Raw genomic sequence first — 21097 nt, forward strand, 5'->3', positions numbered from 1 at the left:
TAGGCTCGGAGTAGGAATAGAAAAGTTAGAAAAGTTTGCTGGCTAAAGGAGTTATCTTTAAGAGTTTATTTTAACTGGTGACTGAGAGCATATGGAAAAAACAGACGGACAGAAGAAGACAAAGATGGGGTTGTACTGGCAGGTGATTTGATTTACAGATGGCCGAAAGTCTCTGCTGACAGCGCTTGTAAATGTCCATGGTGTGCTGACTGAAGTAGTTGATTTAAAAAATGATGAAAAATATCTCTTCCTGTCTGGTCTTGATGTAAAGCCAGTTTGGTTTTGTACCGTTTTGAAAATTCAGCAACTTAATTAATTGTTTTTTCATTCATCTTTAGTGCAACACAGCGATTGGCTGCACCTATAAAGTCAGTGCAGCTCTGGTCAATGTTCACCAACTTGAACTCTCCTATGCTCACTCCTCAGTAATGGCAAGGTGCATGCACAGTTTGTGATTGTGTGAATACGCCATAACTCTCCACTAGGAAACAAATAAGATATTTACCATAATCTCAAATGATTACTTCAAAGGGAGAGGAGTGATGCTTTTGGATAGCTCTGCTGTATTTGCCATAAATGGCCACTTCATTGATGTACGTGTCTCGGACTGAAATGAAAATAAATGAATCCAGATGACATTTTTTGCAGGGTACCACCTTTTAGCGGGGCAGGTTTGGCTGCTCTCCATGTTCCACACTGTATGTTCTGATGCAGCGCAGCAGAAACTGTTGACTCAGCACTCTAAAAACATCAGGCGGAACAAAGAGAGACTGTCTAGTCAACAGCCGTGGCCAGAGAGCAGCAAGCACCTTACTAATCTGATGTTAAAAGTAAACTCCACCAACTCCCAAAACACTCTTATGTAACCACTTTGATGGGCCGATGGCTCCTACGACTGGCCCGGCATTGGTGGAGGACTCTGCTTCTGGTTTGTTTTCAGTAACGTATTCCCACATGCTATGCAGAATACTCACTTTATGTTGTGAAAACTTTACACTTGGGGACGAGTGCGAAAATAATGAGCAGGCAGGAGGTAAAGTGTGAAAGCAGGAGAGAGATAAGTAGCAGGAGAGACAGTTTTCTGGCCATCTCTCTGCTGACAGCTTGTACTCCTCTCTAACTCTTTCTGACACTCTGGCTCATGCATGTCACTCATCGCAGCCTCTGGGTGACAGGCTGTATGTGAGTGCATGAGAGAGCGGACTTCTCAGTGTCTCCATGTGCATGCTTATAATCATCTACGCTCACTAACTGTATGTGCTAAAATCTCCAGCCAGACTCTGAATCACCCACCTCCTTCCCCAGCACTCTGACTCACACCTCAAGCAGCCTCGTGTCCATTCTTCACTGTGTTTTTTCCCCCACACTCCTTCATTTTTGCTTACATTCTTCGCCACTCTGGGATGTGCAAACAGACTTGAGACAGGGGTCATGGCAAGTGAGTCGATAGCCACCTGCTGGTCCTTAGAAACAGGCTTCAGGCTGTGTGGTGGGGGGTGGCAGGAGAATAATTAGTCCACTTTTAGCTCGCCGCTAAAAACAGAAAAGATCCGAACACTTCCTTTTCATGCAGCACTGTCTTAAGTTATATGAAACTGATCTTTGCCTTGCGAGTCACAGATCGTCTCTTGCACAGAAAAGAAATTCACTTAGAAAGCCACTGGTCACACATACTGGTAGGATCCAAATCCAAATCGCCTGCACGACCATTGGTCTGACAAGGCCGTCTTTATATGGCGCAAGCTGTCACCTTTATCAGTGTGCCAGGGTTTCAGAAATCTATCCAGTTGGGTTTCTGAATATCAGAGGGACACTGGAACAAAGAGCTGCTTCAGAGAAACAGGAAATAACAGTGACAAAGAGAGCCTGTTGATGAGAGCCACAGATCTGCCTAATGAGAGCCGTAGTTATATGTCTTGGTGTTGCTATACAAATATCATGGAAACTACCGTGTTGCCGTTGTAGTGTTTTTATGCATCGATGCATCACCTCAGGCCATATAGTTTACATTTCAGAGAAGTCTGTGAACAGCAGCCTGCAGGAAACAGACACTATCTCATTTGCAACAGACTGATGTTTACTGTAGAACGTCAAGAATTTGTTTAGAGTCATTGAAGTTGGTTCCTAGTACTGTATTTTGTGGTCACAGTGTATCATAACAGCCATCATAAATGGATCCTTTCACACACCAAACAGCACATAACACTTATTTATAAACTGTCCACTAATCTGCTTGTTTTTTATTGCACATTAACTTTTTGATTACTATCTTCAATCAGTGATTCCAGTTCACATAAAGCTGCACTTATCAATATTTTTATCAGCTCTATACTGAGTTTTAGCATCTTTCAGCTTATTGTTTTGGTTTTGTGGCCCACAATTTAAAAAGTTTTGGTTCAGTCTCGCCACTTAATGTTGTTGTCATGTGCTGCAGTGGAAAAGCTTTTATAAACCAGCCCAATCACCATTAGAAAATACTGGCTTTGAACATTTCTGCAAAATACAGGTACATTGGAGGGGATGGTGGATGGTGTGACACCTAGTTGAGGTGAGTGCCAAGGTGCATACCACTGTGAGACCAACAAAGTGGGGTTTTTTTTTTGCAATCATTTGAGGTGTTTCCACTGGTGTTAGTGGCACCGAACCTGGGTGTTTATAGCGGCACATCATTGTGTTTCCCAGCAGCATTTGAGCCACCAGACCTGGGCATATTTCGCTGACACATCACAGCATTTTTCAGCTGTGTTTGAGCAACCGAGCATGGTTGCCTTTTACCTATCCATCCCTGTTTTTCCAGTTGCGTTTGTGTCAGAGTGGTTGTTTTAAGTCAAAACATGATTTTTTTCTTTTCATGACAACACGTTCTCATCCCAACATGTCAAATTTTTCCGTTTTGTGTAAGTTGACTTCACGTCTACATATGAAGCACTAGGTATCCTCTTGCATCTGTTGTTGATGTTCCAGATTGGCGTGTCAATTCACGCTTGTTACATGCATTCTGTCTTTTCAAAATACACTTGTGTGTATAAAATAATGTACAGTTTCTGCTCATTTGATGCATACAGTCTTTTTCAAATGAACTTACAATGTCTGTAAAACATCCCGTATTTACGTTTATTTCCTTGTGCAAGAAAAGCACATGGTTAGGTTTAGAAAAAAACATCTTGGTTTGACTCAACATTCACATGCGACGTGAACAGTGGCCTCCCGGACCCACCCACTCTCTAGGAATTCTTCCAGCTCCTTATATTATGTTGTTACCAGCGGCGTTTCAAACTGACGCCGTCCTGTGTTGTTAGAAATCGACGGCGCCTAGCAGCATATCACATCGTCGCAAAAATGCCTTTATGCCTCGATGTCTGCTGCCAAAATCACAGACAAAGCATTAGCATTAGATGAGTTGGGAATGAGAACGGACTGACCATAATCAAATGGTTTTTGTGCCTAAACCTAAAGACACCTTCACCACAGCATTGTTGGGAAATGTAAAGTTTTAACATATCACTACAAAATAATGTCTAAATGTACATTATCTGTGGTATCTGTGGTTTGCAGAAATGTACACTGAGAACATTTTCCTGGAGGCTGGGTTGGATAAACCCACTTTTAGCTACTTTCCCAGCACTAAAGGGCAGGTGGACAAGAAAATGAATCATTTGGCAACTAAAGAGCCGGATATTTTCTTCAGAAGATGGTGGAGACCAAAACAGAGCTAGAAGAAGAGTATAAAACAATAAAATAATGTCTGCAATGTGTGAATTGGTAAATGTTTGCTAATATGTCGGTGATAACATGTTTCCAGTTTGTTCTGCTGCCCCCAAGTGGCCCATAAAAACAAAAATCAAATACAAATCTGAAGAAGTAGAAATAATCTTTTAGTCTTTTTACCTTCAGTTTCCTTTTTAACCTCACAACAAAGGTTTTAATAAAACTTCTTTCTGCAGGTTTGACATCTTCATACTCACCCACTCCACTTTTGTCTAACATACAATAGGTCTCACCCCACTCTCATGAAGCTGCACAAAGAAGCAGTACTTCAGATCTCTTGTTTTGGGAAATGACTGTAGACAAGGACATCTGCCTTATTAGCTGTAAATGTCACAGCGGGCTAATTATATGTACATGAAATGCCATTTAGCTTCAGACCAACACGTGAAATGTCACTTCTGTACATTCACACGAAATGCCACGGATCAGATTTCCAACAATTGTTGTGCAGCATTCGACCTCTTGTGTATGCATGTGTTTAAGTGACACACATACTGTGTAAAGACACACACGCAGATTATGTGGTGATGAATTCTGCATAGCTGTCTGTTTTGATAAAAAATCATAATTACAAAAAAGCAGGTGTCTTTGAATTTTGGCTCATCTGTTGTTCTGTGCTGAGCTTGCTGGGCAATGACGCCCCCGTCCACACTCTCTTTCTCGTTGTCTCTGTCTCTCTCTCTCTGGACATACATGTGGAGGAGGACGAGGCTGACAATGTGCCCAGGGAACAGGAGGAAAAAAGTGAGGCCTCTTTCCTGGCTTTAATCATAATAGGAGTTATCTGGTGTGTAATTTGTAGCTGGGTGGCACCTAAATAAAACCCCTCGCCATCCTCCCACTCCTCACATTTACACAGACACATGTTAAGTTGCTGGAATCGGTGTATGATGACACAGTCAGCCTTTTGATGTTCTCCTCTATGATAAATTGCGACTGCATTGGGACACGGCATAAAACCATGATCGGTCTGAGTAGAGACCGTGTGCAAAGAGGTTCTTATCGGTGCACAGCTGTTTGATGTTATCCAGAGCAGATAATCATTCCTCCCATAGTCAGCCAACCACACCACAGGCAGCTCCAGGAAGGACGCCGCCCTGTGTTGAATGTGGCCGCAGTGCGTTTCATCTACTCCTCAGCCCTCTCTTCTTAGGCTGTGTTCTGTGCGGAGTTACTTCTGTTAACTTTTTTTCTAAATCAAAGTACAGTTTTGTTTTTTGTAAAATAAACTTTTAGTCGACAACAGTTTTGTATATCCAAGTTTGGAGTGGACTGGAGGATGAGACTTTTGTTCATGCCAAAATAAACTGAATCATCCAAGAGCAGTTTGCATCAGTGCTGTGCCTTCATAGTGAGATCACATTAAAATACTGCTACCAATTAGCTTGTTATACAACCGCAAATTGTGTAACAAAGATAGAAAAAAGTCTTTCTCTGAATAACTAAAAAATCTGTACTTAAAATCCAACTTTTTTTTTTTAGCACACAGAGTTCTTTAAGCAAGGACAAAGTAATGTCAGTGAAAACAGTGGAAAGGAAGGACCCGTATTTGTATTACAATGGGTGAACACAGTTGCAAAAGCCTGTTTGTCCAGATGGAAGTCAGCTGTTACGTGTAAACACACTGAAATTTAAGGGCGGTGGTTAAAGACTATAATAACAACATGCACCAAAATGTACTGTAGTCAGTGCTCTATCTTCTTCCAGTGTTCAGTCTTCTGTATTTATAAAGTAATACTTGAGTTTATCCATCTAATATCGGTCTCTTAAAGGCACAGCAGACTGTGTTAATCTGTTAATTAACCTAATGTCCTAATTACATATTTGCTTTCGGCCAGATTTAGATTAGCTTTCTCAATCAGTGCAATGTTCTCAACACCATTTATTTTTTCAAAATCTATTGAGAACATAGTGGAATATTTGGCTGTTAAAGGGACAGTTCATCCTCAAATAAAAAATACATCATTTTTTATCTTACCTGTGGTGCTTCTTATCAGTCTAGTTTGTTTTGGTGTGAGTTGCAGAGTGTTGGAGATATTAGCTGTAGAGATGGAACTAGATGGCACTCGGTTTGTGATGCTCAAAGCGCCCAAAACAAAAACATTTGGAAAAACCTAACAGCCATGTCTCTTTCCAGAAATAATGACTCAGTTACTCAAGATGATTCACAGACCTTGTTATGTGCAGGTTCATGTAGGAACTATTTTCTTTCTACCAGACTACACCCACCAATCACATCACTGCACAGAGGGAAGCGTGCATCTACTGCTAACTCACCTGGCACAAGTCTCTCGTCCATGAGTAGATGCATGCTTCCGTCTGCGCGGTGATACAGTTGGCAGGTGTAAGCCTGTAGAAAGAAAATAGTTCCTACATGAAGCTGCTCACAGCAAGGTCTGTGGATTATCATGCCATGACCTCTGGAAAGAGACATTTCTGCTGACTTTTTCAAATGTATTTTTGGTGCTTTGAGCTGAGTGACATCTAGCTCCATTACATTAGAGAGAAGGTGGACATCTCTACGGTCAATATCTCAAAAACTCTGCAACTTACACCAAAGCAATCTACACTGAAAGATAAGAAGAAAGTCATGTATTTTTGATTTGGGGGTGAAGTGTCCCTAGGCAGTTGGTTGAAATCAAAATAGAGCTAAAAGGAGAATGAATATTGAGCTTTCATTCATCAGCTGGACACAAACAAGACTCCAAAGTAAGGCTAATGTTATTCTGTGTCTGCTGAATCTGTCAATAGGCAAAAAGTCTGCTGTCACATAAGCCATATCAATTCTATAAGGTCACCAGGTTGTTCTTATTTGCTGTTCGTACTTGTACCTATGAAAACTAATGCACTACAATTCATATATATAACCCCTGTAATCTTGAGCCAGGAGGCTATGATCATGTGACCTATGCACTGCAGGTTGTTGGGAGCAAAGAAAGTAGTCAGTTGATGTAATATAAAGAGCAACAAAATCTGCTTAGGTTGTAATGATGGATGGGTCAAACAAACACAGGACTGTGACTCAGGAGACCACTGTTTGTGTCCCATCTGAAATGAAGAGTCAGCACTGAGGTATTTTTAGTTATGTACCCACGTATGTAATGTCATGTCACATTACATTACATTAAGTGTGTAACATGACAATGCCCAATCATGATTCTTCTCTTAATCCTAACCAAACCTGTAGGGGCGCAAATTTGTATAATACTGAACGAGGATACGTGGTAATAGGTCAGTGCCGTGTTTCCAGCTTGCTCTGCTGCTCCCAAGTGGCCAAAACAATTTATTAATATTGCTTTAAAGTATGAGAACATGGCAAGCTACTTCAGTGGGATCATTTTTCTGTTTTGTTTGTTCTGTCTCTCCACTGCTCCTTTAAATATTTATGGTGATGAGGATTTCTGACCCCTTGATCTAACCCCAAACCACTTGTCTTTCTTTTTCTTTCCCCTCAGGACAGGAGAGCTTCAACTCTCGCTCTCTGGCCCTGCAGGCCCAGAAAAAGATCCTCAGCAAGATGGCAACCATGGTGGTAGCCAACATGCTGACGGATGACACCAGCAGCGAGATCCTGGACGAGCTCTACAAGACGAGCCGGGAGTACACCAAGAGCAAAAAGGAGGCCCACAAGATCATCAAGGACGTCATCAAGATCGCCCTGAAGATCGGCATCTTGTACCGCAACCACCAGTTCAGCCCAGACGAGCTGGATACAGTAGAGCGCTTCAAGAAGAAGATGAACCAGGCGGCCATGACAGCGGTGTCGTTCTACGAGGTGGAGTACACCTTTGACAGGAATATTCTGTCGGAGCTCCTGCTGGAGTGCAGGGACCTGCTTCACACCCTGGTCGAGCAGCACCTGACGGCGCGCTCACACGCACGCATCGATCACGTTTTCAACCATTTTGCCCACGGGGAGTTCCTGGCCGAGCTGTACGGGGACAGAGAGGAGTACAGACTCTCCCTGAGGAAGATCTGCAATGGCATCAACAAACTGCTGGACGAAGGAACGCTTTAACCTCACACACCTGACCTCTCTCACCTCTAGCTCTTCCCCTCTTGCTCCTTCTCTTGCTGGTCTCTCCTGCCTCCTTCTATTTCCTTTCCAATCGCTCACCCCTGACCGCTCACTTTCTCTTCCTCCTTTTTGCTCTTGTCTTCCCGTTTCTTCTTCTTCACCCATTTCCACGAAGCTAGCTGTAACATCCCGCTGCTGTGGTTCATTGAGGGAACTTTTTCAGACTGTTTTTCCGCTCAGTGGATCATTGCTGCACCATGGGACAGCCTGTATCACGTTGTATGCATTATAGCAGTCCCAGTCATCCTCTCTGTGTGCAAAAGTGTACTGTACCAATGGCCAAAAAATATACATTAGGTATAGTTGGATATGGAAGATAATCAGTAGTAGTAATCGGTCTCTTTCTCTCTTTGTGCGTATGTGTGTGCGTGTGTGTGTGTGTGCACATGTGTTTGTATGGGATTCGCTTGAATAATGTGTTTGTACATAAGACCAACTATGACATGGTGTGTGTATTATGTATCTGTGTCAATCTTCTCTACAAGGGTGTAACACTTGTCTTTTATTAAAGATTTCTTGTAAACATTATTTTTGCAGTTCTTCTGACACAATACCTCGATGTTAAGCTGGTAAAAAAGTTTCAGGGAAGATGGGTTTGTTCCTTCGAGTTGGCAGTTACATTGACAATTTCTTCCTATGACTCATTTCTTAGAGAACGTGTGAAGGAAAACAATGATTTGCTTGCCTGCTAACCAGTTCCTCTCAGAATATTGCCTCATATTTACTAAAATAACTAAACTTTTTGCTGCCTATTTTTGAGGGGAAACAGCTACCATGACAGAAAATGCATGGGTGGATCAGATCTGGAAACTAAGCCACAAATGGTGCATTAAGCTACTACTTTCCCGTCCATTTCACCCACATGCACGCCAGGCATAAATTTGCCAACACTCATTTTGAAATGAGCAGGAAAATCAGTGATTTGTCATTTCTGGTTCATTAGATGCCCTCTGGTCTACTCCGCTCTGCAGTCCAGGAAAACATATTACTGGTGGCTTGGTGTGACTCCAGCTGAATTATTTTGGCAGCCAGTTGAGAAGAAGTCCAGTTTTATGCCTCTGTCTCTTTGTAGAAACACAAAACAGACCACCCACCCGATGATCCTCTGTTTGCACTCACGTACTCGCTGTCAGCCAGACGCGTATGTATCAAGCTATGAAGTCGTAGTCTATTAAATGTGATTGCACATTAACAGTAAGAGGGCATTTGTGTCAATAACCATGCCCCTCATTTACTTTTATTGCCCTTCGTTCTTTTTTTGGATAAGATCTCCAGCCATAAGTGTGTCACACACATAATTTATAATGTAGATAAACTCTGATAAGAGAACTGTAACAGCAGGAGGAGACCACACATGCACACACACATATCTTTTAATGTGGTCCTGGATTTGACTGGGATTTTTTTTGCCTTTTTTGTTATCTAACCTCCAAAATTCTGCAGGGAAACTCAACACTGTAGTAATTTGATACAGCACATACACATTCAGAAGCATTAGTGAATTAAGTAGCAGCTAGTCGCATGTAGTTTTGGTCAGTGAGTAATTCTATTTGTATATTAGATCACAGAGATGTACCAATCCTCTCTGCAAAACAGTGACTATGCATATTTTCCAAAGTGGATTTTTTTTTCATTTAACCCTAATATCACCACACCCTGAACCTAATCACAATCTTAAAAGGGTATTTCACCACATTAGTATTGCACAAGAGACTGATAAAAAAAGAGATTAAAGCAGCATGGCCCAAGATATGCTAACTTTTCGTCCCTAGTGTGGGTGAAGCTCTAAAAACACTGAATACTGCAATTCCCATAATGCATCCATAGCATCTTTTCTTTTAACTGCCTGCCATCAACGCACATTTTTCACTGTCCATGCACCAAGTTTGAAATACAGTCCCCAAGCCCAAGTAAAAATAACTCCCAAGACATCAAGTCTGAGAAAATGACCCCTTAATGATGACATTATACAACTGTTTTCACAGGCTGAATTGTGCTCGTTACTCACAAAATGACCTAGTCAGAGTAAAAACTGTAGAATTCTCCTTTAAATATGAACAAAACATATTAAATATTTCCTTCACTAGAAGGTGTTAAACTCAAAAGAGTTCTCAGACGTGCAGTTTTAACGAGACCACACACACAACACACACAGCTGCTGAAAGAGAGGCACAACTGTTGATAACAGTGCTGGGAGGTCACATGTTTGATCCCCGCTGCTGGACATGTGACCTTTTGAAAATGTCCTTGAGGAGCACAGAGAACATACTGCCTCTTTCACTGTAATCTGCCTGAAGCTGGTAAAAATAGCACAGCTTCTAAAACTGAAAAAGAAAAGGTAATTACAAACCAGGATCTGGCAGTGTGACAGGTGTGCTGTGGCATTTCACCCACAATTAAGTTGCATAAAAACCGATGTGCATGAAAACAAATAAAAGGGTGGTTAAGATTTTTGCGCTTTTTTGTCTGTTTTATACATTCTTTAACCTCATTCCTCTTTTCTGATTTTGAGTGTCTTCATTCTGTGTTTAAGAGGAAAGCATAGACCTCTAGTGGTGAAGTGACTCCTCACACAGATCACTATCTTCAGTGAGACTGATGCACTCAAGCTGACATTCAGTCACAAAAAACCAGTGTAACTAATCAAAAATATCATCTCAAACCTCATAAAAGTGATTTTATTGTGTTACAGCCGGGGCTTTTTCTACTGCTCAAATGGAACAAAGACCATGCTTCAAATGCAACCTATTTATACAGACCTGGTGACCACAGATAGCAATCTGAATTGAAGAAAATGAATCGATGTGTCTAAACAAAGGGTCGTTTGTCCCAAATACCCACAGGATTTCTTGGAAATCACTGAGCAAATAAAATGTACTCTGCGTAGTGTTTGAAAAAAGGCTGGAAATAGACGACATATCAAAGCTTCCTCGCTCCATAAATCACCACTTTCAGTCTTTGAACTCCTACAGTTTGCCCCGGGTCTGATATGAAGAGGGAATTCTTGTCCTTATTATCTGACTCGTTCTCTGGAGACAGCCTTTGTTTAGACCTTCCCAAAACTGAGTCAAAGGGCTTTTACAAACAACAGAAGAAGTCAAATAAATACCATGTCAGCAGTGCACAATATTACATCTCCTCCCAAACACACACTCTGTGATTCTCATATTTTGACTAACTCCAGTCAGATCAGGTGGTTGTCACAAATATTGAGAAACCTCAATCATCCACAGAGAGGCCTTAAATGATATACTGATTTGAAACATTAGATTCTGTTTGCAAGTCTTGGGGCAAAAGACTATATGTGACAAAAAAGTTGTATAAAACATTTTGATAAATTGCCTTAAGAGATGTCACTTGAGTCAGCGTCTGTCGGGGGTAAAGACTTATGGCAACAAATTTAAGGATGAAGTTGTGGAGTTGGACAAAAGTGAGGTAGCCTCTCAGGGCTAACATTTGGTGGACAGTACACAACATAATTCAATTACAGATCAGGTCCTTGTGAGGTACGGTTAGACAAAAGCATTGTTGTTGTACCTCACCATAGTTTAAAAAAAAAAAAACAAAAACAAAAAAAAAAACCTTAATTCATCACTGATTTAATGCAACACTGGGCCAGCACAGCAGGTGACTCAAATCGAACACCACAATTTTGCATCACGAACAGGTGCACTATAGTGGAGCTAACATGCTAAATGCTAACATGCTCACAGTGGATCCTCCAGCCATGAGTTTGGCATTCACTCGAGACCTTCTACCTTCACTGGGGAGTTGGAGGTATTTCTGCTGTTTGTGACTGTTAATCCCAGATGTGTCTGCAGAGCCTCATTCAGCTCAAAGTGTTTGCAAACTCTGAGCAGTGCAGTGGGACAGAGAGACTCAGACTGGTTATATCAGCTTTAATAATGAATGAGCAAAGAAGTTGTACCAAGAGCAAATTAAGGAGAACTCATGGTTCAGGAGACTCATAGAATGACACTCAGACAGGTGAGTACAATGACACAGTGTGCAGTAAGCAGTGTGTAAAACTGTGCAGCTGTAGACTTTATATTGTTTATGCATCTCTGTATTGTCTGCCTTGGTGATGTTTTATTCAGCTGCTGATTTCTATAGCCTAATATTGCTTGTTGCACTCGCCTATGCCTTCAAAGCTCTTTTTAGTTATAGTTGGTTATTTTTGTTCAATTGTTTCTTTACTGGTTAACTCTAGTGAGGCTACACTGAGGAAGGTTGTATATTTATCATGGATAGTCAGTTGTATGACAAATGTTTGGACATAGGTGGTCATATTGGTTCATGTTGTTCCTCTAGTATGTACCTTGACATTTATGGAAATTTATTTTGTACCCTAATTTAACAGCAGTATTAGTGTTGGGGAAGAGCTAGTTACATGTGCATTACAAAATATAATCGTATTCAGTTACAGTTAGTGAGAAATGATGTGGTTAAATTACAGTTACTTATCAAGATGTTTGTGATTGAAAACATGTTACATCTGGACTTGTTCTTTTCAGTTAATAGTTTATATCTAAAATATAACTTTCATTCTGTTGCTTTGCATCTTGCCACTATGCAGGAACGCCTTCCTTTGGCACAACCTGTTACCAGATTTTAAGTTTTATTGCCCAGTTTAAATCATTTGTTAGAAAACTCATCAAAACGTAATCAAATGCAATGCGTTACATGGCTTTGATGTAGTAATTGAAGTACTTCATTACCTATTACAGTTTTAACAGGCAGACTGTGGTAGATTCAGTGAACACATGATGGCAGTATATCCACTATAAACACACACTTGATCTGGTAATAATCTCCAGGGGTCAGAAACCTTTACTATCAAAAGAGTCATTTCTGACTAAAAAAAAAAAAATCTGTGTGGAGCTGCAAAACATATTTGAGCCTTAGAATGAAGGTACTAAAGCCTATTAAGTCTAAATTAGCCTGTACTAATAGTCTAAATGAGCATGTTTTACCACAGGGTGGCTACTGTGCAGGGCACTATTTATGATTATTTGGATCTTCAGCTTTGCAGGGCTGGCAGTGAAAGCAAACAAATCTGTCCACAAACTACTAAAGTCTCTATTTTATACCAAGACAAGCCACTGCTATCGAGGTTGGACAACATTTCAAGGACCAGGTGCCAGTTTCAGTTGTTGAAATGTTAACACATTGTTTTTATTCAGTATATAGACCTGACATTTTTACAGCTGCAGAATGTAAAAAATTCTTTAGGCCTACGACATTGATAAAATGAAATTAATGTTAAAAAACAACCATTATTCATTTCATATATTTATTAATCAAAGTTACAGACAGACAGCTCTGGAGCCACACTTAGCTCCAGAGCCACAGGTTGCCTACCCGTGGCCTTTACAGACAATTGCCATAATTCCATACAGCATTTGGACTGGATAGGATACAGAAGGAATGAGGGCAAGAATAAAAATTAACTGGGGGGGGGGGGGGGGGGGCACACTAGGGACCTGGCACCTGCAAGTGACCCCTGCGTCCATGGTGACTCCTCCTCATGGATGTATTTTGCATCTGTGCTCCTGCTCCTAGACAATTTCAACTACGGGATCAATAAGGCACGTAATTAGTTACACACAGGGTATGATAATCTAGCTATGTTTTCGACTGCATTCTTCTAGTGTAGGCCTATCGCTCAGTGTAACAGGTTAGGTTAGTAACAGGTTGTAACAACGTTAGCTGACAAACGTGTATGGGCATGATTTTACAACCTGTTACAGTACAGGCCAAAAGTTTGGACACACCTTCTCATTCAATGCGTTTTCTTTATTTTCATGACTATTTACATTGTAGATTCTCACTGAAGGCATCAAAACTATGAATGAACACATGTGGAGTTATGTACTTAACAAAAAAAGGTGAAATAACTGAAAACATGTTTTATATTCTAGTTTCTTCAAAATAGCCACCCTTTGCTCTGATTACTGCTTTGCACACTCTTGGCATTCTCTTGATGAGCTTCAAGAGGTAGTCACCTGAAATGGTTTTCCAACAGTCTTGAAGGAGTTCCCAGAGGTGTTTAGCACTTGTTGGCCCCTTTGCCTTCACTCTGCGGTCCAGCTCACCCCAAACCATCTCGATTGGGTTCAGGTCCGGTGACTGTGGAGGCCAGGTCATCTGCCGCAGCACTCCATCACTCTCCTTCTTGGTCAAATAGCCCTTACACAGCCTGGAGGTGTGTTTGGGGTCATTGTCCTGTTGAAAAATAAATGATCGTCCAACTAAACGCAAACCGCATGGGATGGCATGTCGCTGCAGGATGCTGTGGTAGCCATGCTGGTTCAGTGTGCCTTCAATTTTGAATAAATCCCCAACAGTGTCACCAGCAAAACACCCCCACACCATCACACCTCCTCCTCCATGCTTCACAGTGGGAACCAGGCATGTGGAATCCATCCGTTCACCTTTTCTGCGTCTCACAAAGACACGGCGGTTGGAACCAAAGATCTCAAATTTGGACTCATCAGACCAAAGCACAGATTTCCACTGGTCTAATGTCCATTCCTTGTGTTTCTTGGCCCAAACAAATCTCTTCTGCTTGTTGCCTCTCCTTAGCAGTGGTTTCCTAGCAGCTATTTGACCATGAAGGCCTGATTGGCGCAGTCTCCTCTTAACAGTTGTTCTAGAGATGGGTCTGCTGCTAGAACTCTGTGTGGCATTCATCTGGTCTCTGATCTGAGCTGCTGTTAACTTGCCATTTCCGGGGTCTGGTGACTCAGATGAACTTATCCTCAGAAGCAGAGGTGACTCTTGGTCTTCCTTTCCTGGGTCGGTCCTCATGTATGCCAGTTTCGTTGAAGCGCTTGATGGTTTTTGCGACTCCACTTGGGGACACATTTAAAGTTTTTGCAATTTTCCGGACTGACTGACCTTCATTTCTTAAAGTAATGATGGCCACTGGTTTTTCTTTAGTTAGCTGATTGGTTCTTGCCATAATATGAATTTTAACAGTTGTCCAATAGGGCTGTCGGCTGTGTATTAACCTGACTTCTGCACAACACAACTGATGGTCCCAACCCCATTGATAAAGCAAGAAATTCCACTAATTAACCCTGATAAGGCACACCTGTGAAGTGGAAACCATTTCAGGTGACTACCTCTTGAAGCTCATGGAGAGAATGCCAAGAGTGTGCAAAGCAGTAATCAGAGCAAAGGGTGGCTATTTTGAAGAAACTAGAATATAAAACATGTTTTCAGTTATTTCACCTTTTTTTGTTAAGTACATAACTCCACATGTGTTCATTCATAGTTTTGATGCCTTCAGTGAGAATCTACAATGTAAATAGTCATGAAAATAAAGAAAACGCATTGAATGAGAAGGTGTGTCCAAACTTTTGGCCTGTACTGTACATTGTGTGATAGGCCTACACTAGAAGGATGCAGTCAAAATCATAGCTAGATTATCATACCCTGTGTGTAACTAATTACGTGCCTTACCTTTATTGATCCAAAAAAAAATTGCCACAAAAAAACAGAAAAAAATTGCCACGAAAAACAGGGGAAAAAAATACTCAGAAATATAGAAAATATTACTCAGAAAAACAGGGAAAAATTACTCAGATAAACAGAAAATATTACCACGAAAAACAGAAAAATAAATAAATTACTCAGAAAAACAGTTCAGAACAACAAGGGGTAAAAAAAAATAATAAAGGAAGGAATGGAGTGAAATGGTGCAGCGTTTATAAGGGAAAAAAAGTATGTGAATAAGCCAAGTGCAATTAGAGGCGACCAGTAGTTTACAAGAGATGGAGTTTTTTTGGAATCGGAGGTCAGGAAGTCCCTGTGAATGTTCTCTCTCTCAGGGTGGAGGCTGACAGATAAGTAGTGTTTGTTTTGGGGGTGGGGTGGGGGGTTTGTTTACACGTTGGCATTTTGTCAAGGTGCTTCTGAGGAAAACAAGCAACAGAAGAGTGGGTGTAATGACAGCAACCACACACAAGATGTCAGTAGAGTAGTGCATTTTGCACATGGTGACAAACTGAGTGACAGAAAAGATCATTTATGGTGGATTGGTAAATTTAGAGAAACAATGTAAAGCTGAATCAACAAGCTGTCCCATTTTCCAGAATGATTGTCATTGCTTTGGATGATTACCTCGTAGGTGTTTTTGGTGTTCTTACTGTACTAAGTATCTGACTGGCCTTCCTCTTGGCAATACTCCCGTTCTGAGACTGCTGAGCCAGGCAGAGGACAGGAAGTACAGTCATCCCACAGGAGGTGGCAAACATCCCACCCTGTGCTGCACAGGGCACCATGATAGGGCAGAATTAATTCTAAGATCTGATCTGCACTGAGTCATCACTGAAGCGTAGGTCATGAGAGACGATAAAAACAAATGGAGTGGTCAAAGTTGTCATAATTGGCATTTAAGGTGTGCTGATTGATTCACAGTGTTTACTCATGCACTGAGTAACATGCAAGAAAACCCTCTGCCTTAAAAGTTGCTTGCTTGCTTAAAAGTAGCTGGTGGTGGTAGAGCAGTTGAGCAGCACAGTGAGCTACATTATTTTGTCTCAGTCTATATCTCCCTAACTGTTACAAGTAAAGCTGAAAAAGCAGGAAAACATCCTTTCATTTTGTAGTTGATTAATGTAGGCTAGCATATGTGAAACCATAGTTACACAACCTTTGAAACAAACCACAATTTAACCATGTGCTTGTGCGCATGTCATAGGTGCACTGTGGTGCTTAAACAAATAGCACTACACCTCTAGCCTAGATTGCCTGCACACGGCTCTCAACATGGAGGCGGCTGAGCAGCTAACAGTGCTAACAGTGACAACAGTGTTGAAAGAGCTAACGGTGGTAACAGGAGGGAATTGGAGGGTGGGTCTGGACTATGTTAGAGGCAACTGAGCACAGTGCAGAGTTTGCTATAGCCTGTGGGATACACACACACACATGCACTAGCATGCACCATACTGAGTGGGTTTACATGGACAGTTTAATTCCTTTTTCATTCAGAATGAAAGTTCATTCCTATTAAAAGTGATCTTGTAAACACCTAATTCGGAATGAACATGACCAATGCGACTGAAGTTAATTCCGGTCTTTCTGTGCATGCTCGTTTCCTTGCCCTTCTGCCGCGATGACGTATACAGCGCGCATAGCAACGGGCTGAGATAGAGCCGTCAGACTCATTGCACTAACCGGTTTCCATTCGCCAAAGCACGGTCATCTGTCTCCCTTCTTTGATCTTCTTCCTCCCTTCTCCTCCTCAACAGACGAAGTATTAGTAGAACAAGGTTGTTGTTGTACTGCTGCTTCAAGAATATAAGCAAAACAAGCCTGAAAAAGGCACTAAGAACAGCGTCTTCAAGCATCTTGTTGTCCTGAACGAGGACTACAGTGTTTTCTTTCGGTAAACGTAAACACGTAACATCCGCCCCGCCCCCTATCCAATCAGAAACCTTCCCTGCCCCAAACCTTGCGCGGACAGGTGATTAAAAGGCAATTAAACTGATCTCCCGTGTAAACCCTCATTCGGAATGAATATTTCCCATGTAAACTACCTGGAAAAACTTTAATTCCGAATGATTTCATTCAGATTTATTTCATTCTGAATGAGAAGCCATCATGTAACCGCACCCACTGTCTATCACAACAAAGAGCAGAGAAGCTCAGATTACACCACACACAGAGATAGACTTAATTCTCTTCTCAGGACGCCATTACTCCACAATATGTTAACATACCAAATTGTGGTGTGTATGAATGTTGCATACATCTCCTTTAATTTTAGGTGTTCCTGTTATTTTGTCCACCCCCGTATAAGCCTTTAATTACTGTTATCATGAAGTTCACTGACTCATGCTCTTGAACTCAACCATTTATTGAACATGATCACAGTCTAACATAAACTGACCAGCATGCAGCTTCTCGGTTTTGTTTCTCTTAGCTTATTTTCGCACATACTACATTACCCAGAAACCCTTGTGTGTGAGTCCCAGTAACACATACTGCTCACGGTCACAGCAGCTCATTGTGACTAATGTGATCAGTTAAGCTACACCATATCACATCACAACTGCTCTGCATGTTGTCCACTGTTGAACATGTTTCATTTCATGTGTTGAATTTCATTGTGTATTCTGTTATTATTATACCTGTAGTGAATAAAGCACTGTACTTCATTCACTGAAACCTTCCTTTGAACAACAGCAACATTACACAGCAATCACAATCCTTCCCAATTCTATGTTTTAAAAAATGGCATCAATACGTTTTCATCAATACTGTGTACTCTTTTCTGTGTGGTGGAGGTATCTGCACAGCTGTATTCACTTATGTTGCTTGATTAGACCTCTTCTCAGCACTGTGTGGGCGTGAACAAACTGAGCTTAATCGACTTCTTCCTCACTGTCCTGTTAGTGCTGCTGCACCTCTCGCAGCTTCAACCTGACTGAAGGTCTAATCAGGCAGAGTGATTGAAAACACCTGCAAGACATGGGGCCTTTTGTGTTGTGTAGACCTTCTATGGTGGGAACACAGATGCACAGATGTGAATGAAATGTCAGGGTCCTGGTGCTGTGGATGCTGCTTTGAATAGAGGTTGTTAGTAACACTTGTGCTTTCCCTACTATGACAGGACAATATGTCTGCTCTTGGCATCATCCTGTTGTATTATAGTCTATAGAAGCAAGGAGCAGTAACAGATAGGACACATACACAAACAAAGATACACACAAATACACACACACACTTAAGCCACTAATGGCACACAGCCAGCCAACAGTGGTACTAAATCTTAACAGGGTCAAAGCTAACAAACCTCCTACATTCTGTGTAGGGAAAAGAACAACTGACAGTAAACAGCATTAAATCACAGCTACATTTACTCTGCTCAGTGGTGGACAAAGAACTCAGATCCTTCACTTCAGCAACAGTAGAAAAGCATAGTTTAAACATACGTCCTTACAAGTAAAAGTCATGAATTCAAAATGTTACTTGAAGCTACAGGAGGTAACTTTTACTTTTTAACTGTCAATATATCCTGACAGTTCTTCATGAGACAGATAGTCTGTGAAAAAATCATGTTCATATGGCTGCTCCTGTGTTGCTAATGGCATTTGCAAGAATCAACTACCCCTGTACGAAAACATCCAATCAGAGACAAGGACTCTAAGACAGTTGTTTTGCACCAGGGTGGCATACACCTGCGGTGCACCAACTAGGTGGAGTCTGCACACCATTTGACGGGTATCATAGCCAGGATATCAGCCGGATCCACTGCTGATTTGAGCAGCGACCATATGGCTCATACTGTACAAACACAAACAAATCAAGGGACACTGATAAAACAGAAAACTGATGAACAGGCCAGCCGTTAGTTTACATTCAGGGGACAACATTTTCAAAAGTGGGCCACTATCCACACCTATTTTTATACATCCTGCAATATATAATCCAATGAATCATATTTCCACATGTATTTTGTATCTACTTGTACTTGTATCTACTGTTAAGACCTTGTTTTCTTATTTTGAAAAGCAGAGGTAGTCACTTGTGTGTCCTTGGCTGAAAAAATGCCCTCCAATGAATGATTATAAAAAAGTAAAATGAAACATTCATTGAGGAAATTACTGCAAGGTATGAAATCATAAAATAATTCCAGGAGTGAACAGTTGTTTTTTGTTCATTAGGCCGATTCATTTAATCATGGGTGCTACTTCATTTAAATATTGGTCAATACTGGTTTAAATTAGGGCAGCACGGTGGTGTGGAGGGTGGCATTGTTGCCTCACAGCAAGAGGGTTCCTGGTTTGATCCCAGGTGGGAGCCCTTCTGTGCAGAGTTTGTATGTTCTCTCTGTGTCAGCGTGGGTTTTCTACAGGTACTCCAGCTTCCTCCCACAGTCCAAAGACATACAGGTTAATTGGTGACTCTAAATTGTCTGTAGGTGTGAAAGTGAGTGTGAATGGTTGTCTGTCTCTATGTGTCAGCCCTGTGATAGTCTGGTGACCTGTCCAGGGTGTACCCTGCCTCTCACCCAATGTCAGCTGGGATAGGCTCCAGCTCCCCCGCGACCCTCAAGAGGACAAGCGGTTACAAAAATGGATGGATGGATGGTTTAAATAAACAATTTAATTATATTTCCCACCTTTGCTGATTAACAGTTTTTGTGTGAAAGGAATCAAAGGCCTGTCCCAAATATAGGCCTGCTGATTTCAGTGATTTAAGCGAATAATAGTCTGGGCTATTAATTGAAGTTTTATGGTAACTTTTTAAAACATAAACAGTAACTATAAGTGTCAAAAAGTGAGTTAAAGGTCCAGTGTTTCCCCTTGATATGTAGTAAGGTAGTAACATAAGTAAGGAAGTAAGGAAAGTAACATAAGTTCATCTCAGTTTACTTGTCATTATGACTGGCAAATGTATGCTGTGAAGCGAAATGACTCCTCTGAGAGCGGAATATCCTGTCACAAATGCATTTTATTCTCAGACATGAGGCTTTCATAAACCAGAGGATTAACAGTGACACACCACATCATCCAAATCATATGTCCTGATGCTACTAATGACTTCCACGTTGCATCCATGCAGCCTGCTGTGAGAGTCCCACACTTCCTTTCATCCTGACAAATGAAATGAGTTGTTAATGTTCTGTATGACAAGCTTTTTCATGATTTTACCTCATATCTGATGCTTTCTTTTCACATTACAGATTTCAAGGAACTCCTATTTGAAGTCATCTCTATTGCTATTATAATAAGTGCAGTGTCGTGAGTTGGGAGCAAATTATTCTTCTGCTCTCCTCCTGCTAAAGTCTAATAAAAGAAGTGGGAAATTAAACCACTTGGTTTTGTTGGAAGCTTCACTTTTGGGAACTGAATAGGCCGCTGGAAACTGAACCCAATAACACTTGAATCATCCATGAGAGACGTCAGCCTGCATCTAATTAGCGATACTCTGATCCTGTGAAAGCAAGGCGACCATAAAACTGGACTAATATATCTCCCCTCCTTTTGTTTACGTGTCTAATTGTTTGCCTTTTTAATAACGGTTGCTATTGACCGGCCAGTGGAAGATCTACAACCATGACGCAGGTTGTGTGTGACGCACGGGATGGGCGGATTTTCTCCTCAAACGCTGCGAAAAATAATCAACTCAGCGTTTTGTTCCTACTCTGGGTCAAACATTAATCAGACAATGATGGTGCTTACTTCAGAGCAGCCTCACTTTCTTAGGATGTTTCTGCAAAAAAAGATTTTCTTCACT

General features: G+C 41.3%; 1 protein-coding gene across 1 annotated transcript in view; it reads left to right on the forward strand.

Annotated features, from left to right (window-relative positions):
* tnfaip8l3 (tumor necrosis factor, alpha-induced protein 8-like 3) overlaps window positions 1–8373 on the forward strand; it is a 33479-nt gene extending 25106 nt beyond the window's left edge. Inside the window, exon 2 of the mRNA XM_033617231.2 lies at window positions 7224–8373. Within this exon, the coding sequence (XP_033473122.1) occupies window positions 7224–7786 (563 nt within the window). The 3' untranslated portion in view covers window positions 7787–8373. The remainder of the gene's footprint in view (window positions 1–7223) is intronic.
* Window positions 8374–21097: the final 12724 nt, after the last annotated feature.

This window comes from Epinephelus lanceolatus, chromosome 2 (genome assembly GCF_041903045.1).
Source record: "Epinephelus lanceolatus isolate andai-2023 chromosome 2, ASM4190304v1, whole genome shotgun sequence".
Classification (NCBI taxonomy): Eukaryota; Metazoa; Chordata; class Actinopteri; order Perciformes; family Serranidae; genus Epinephelus; species Epinephelus lanceolatus.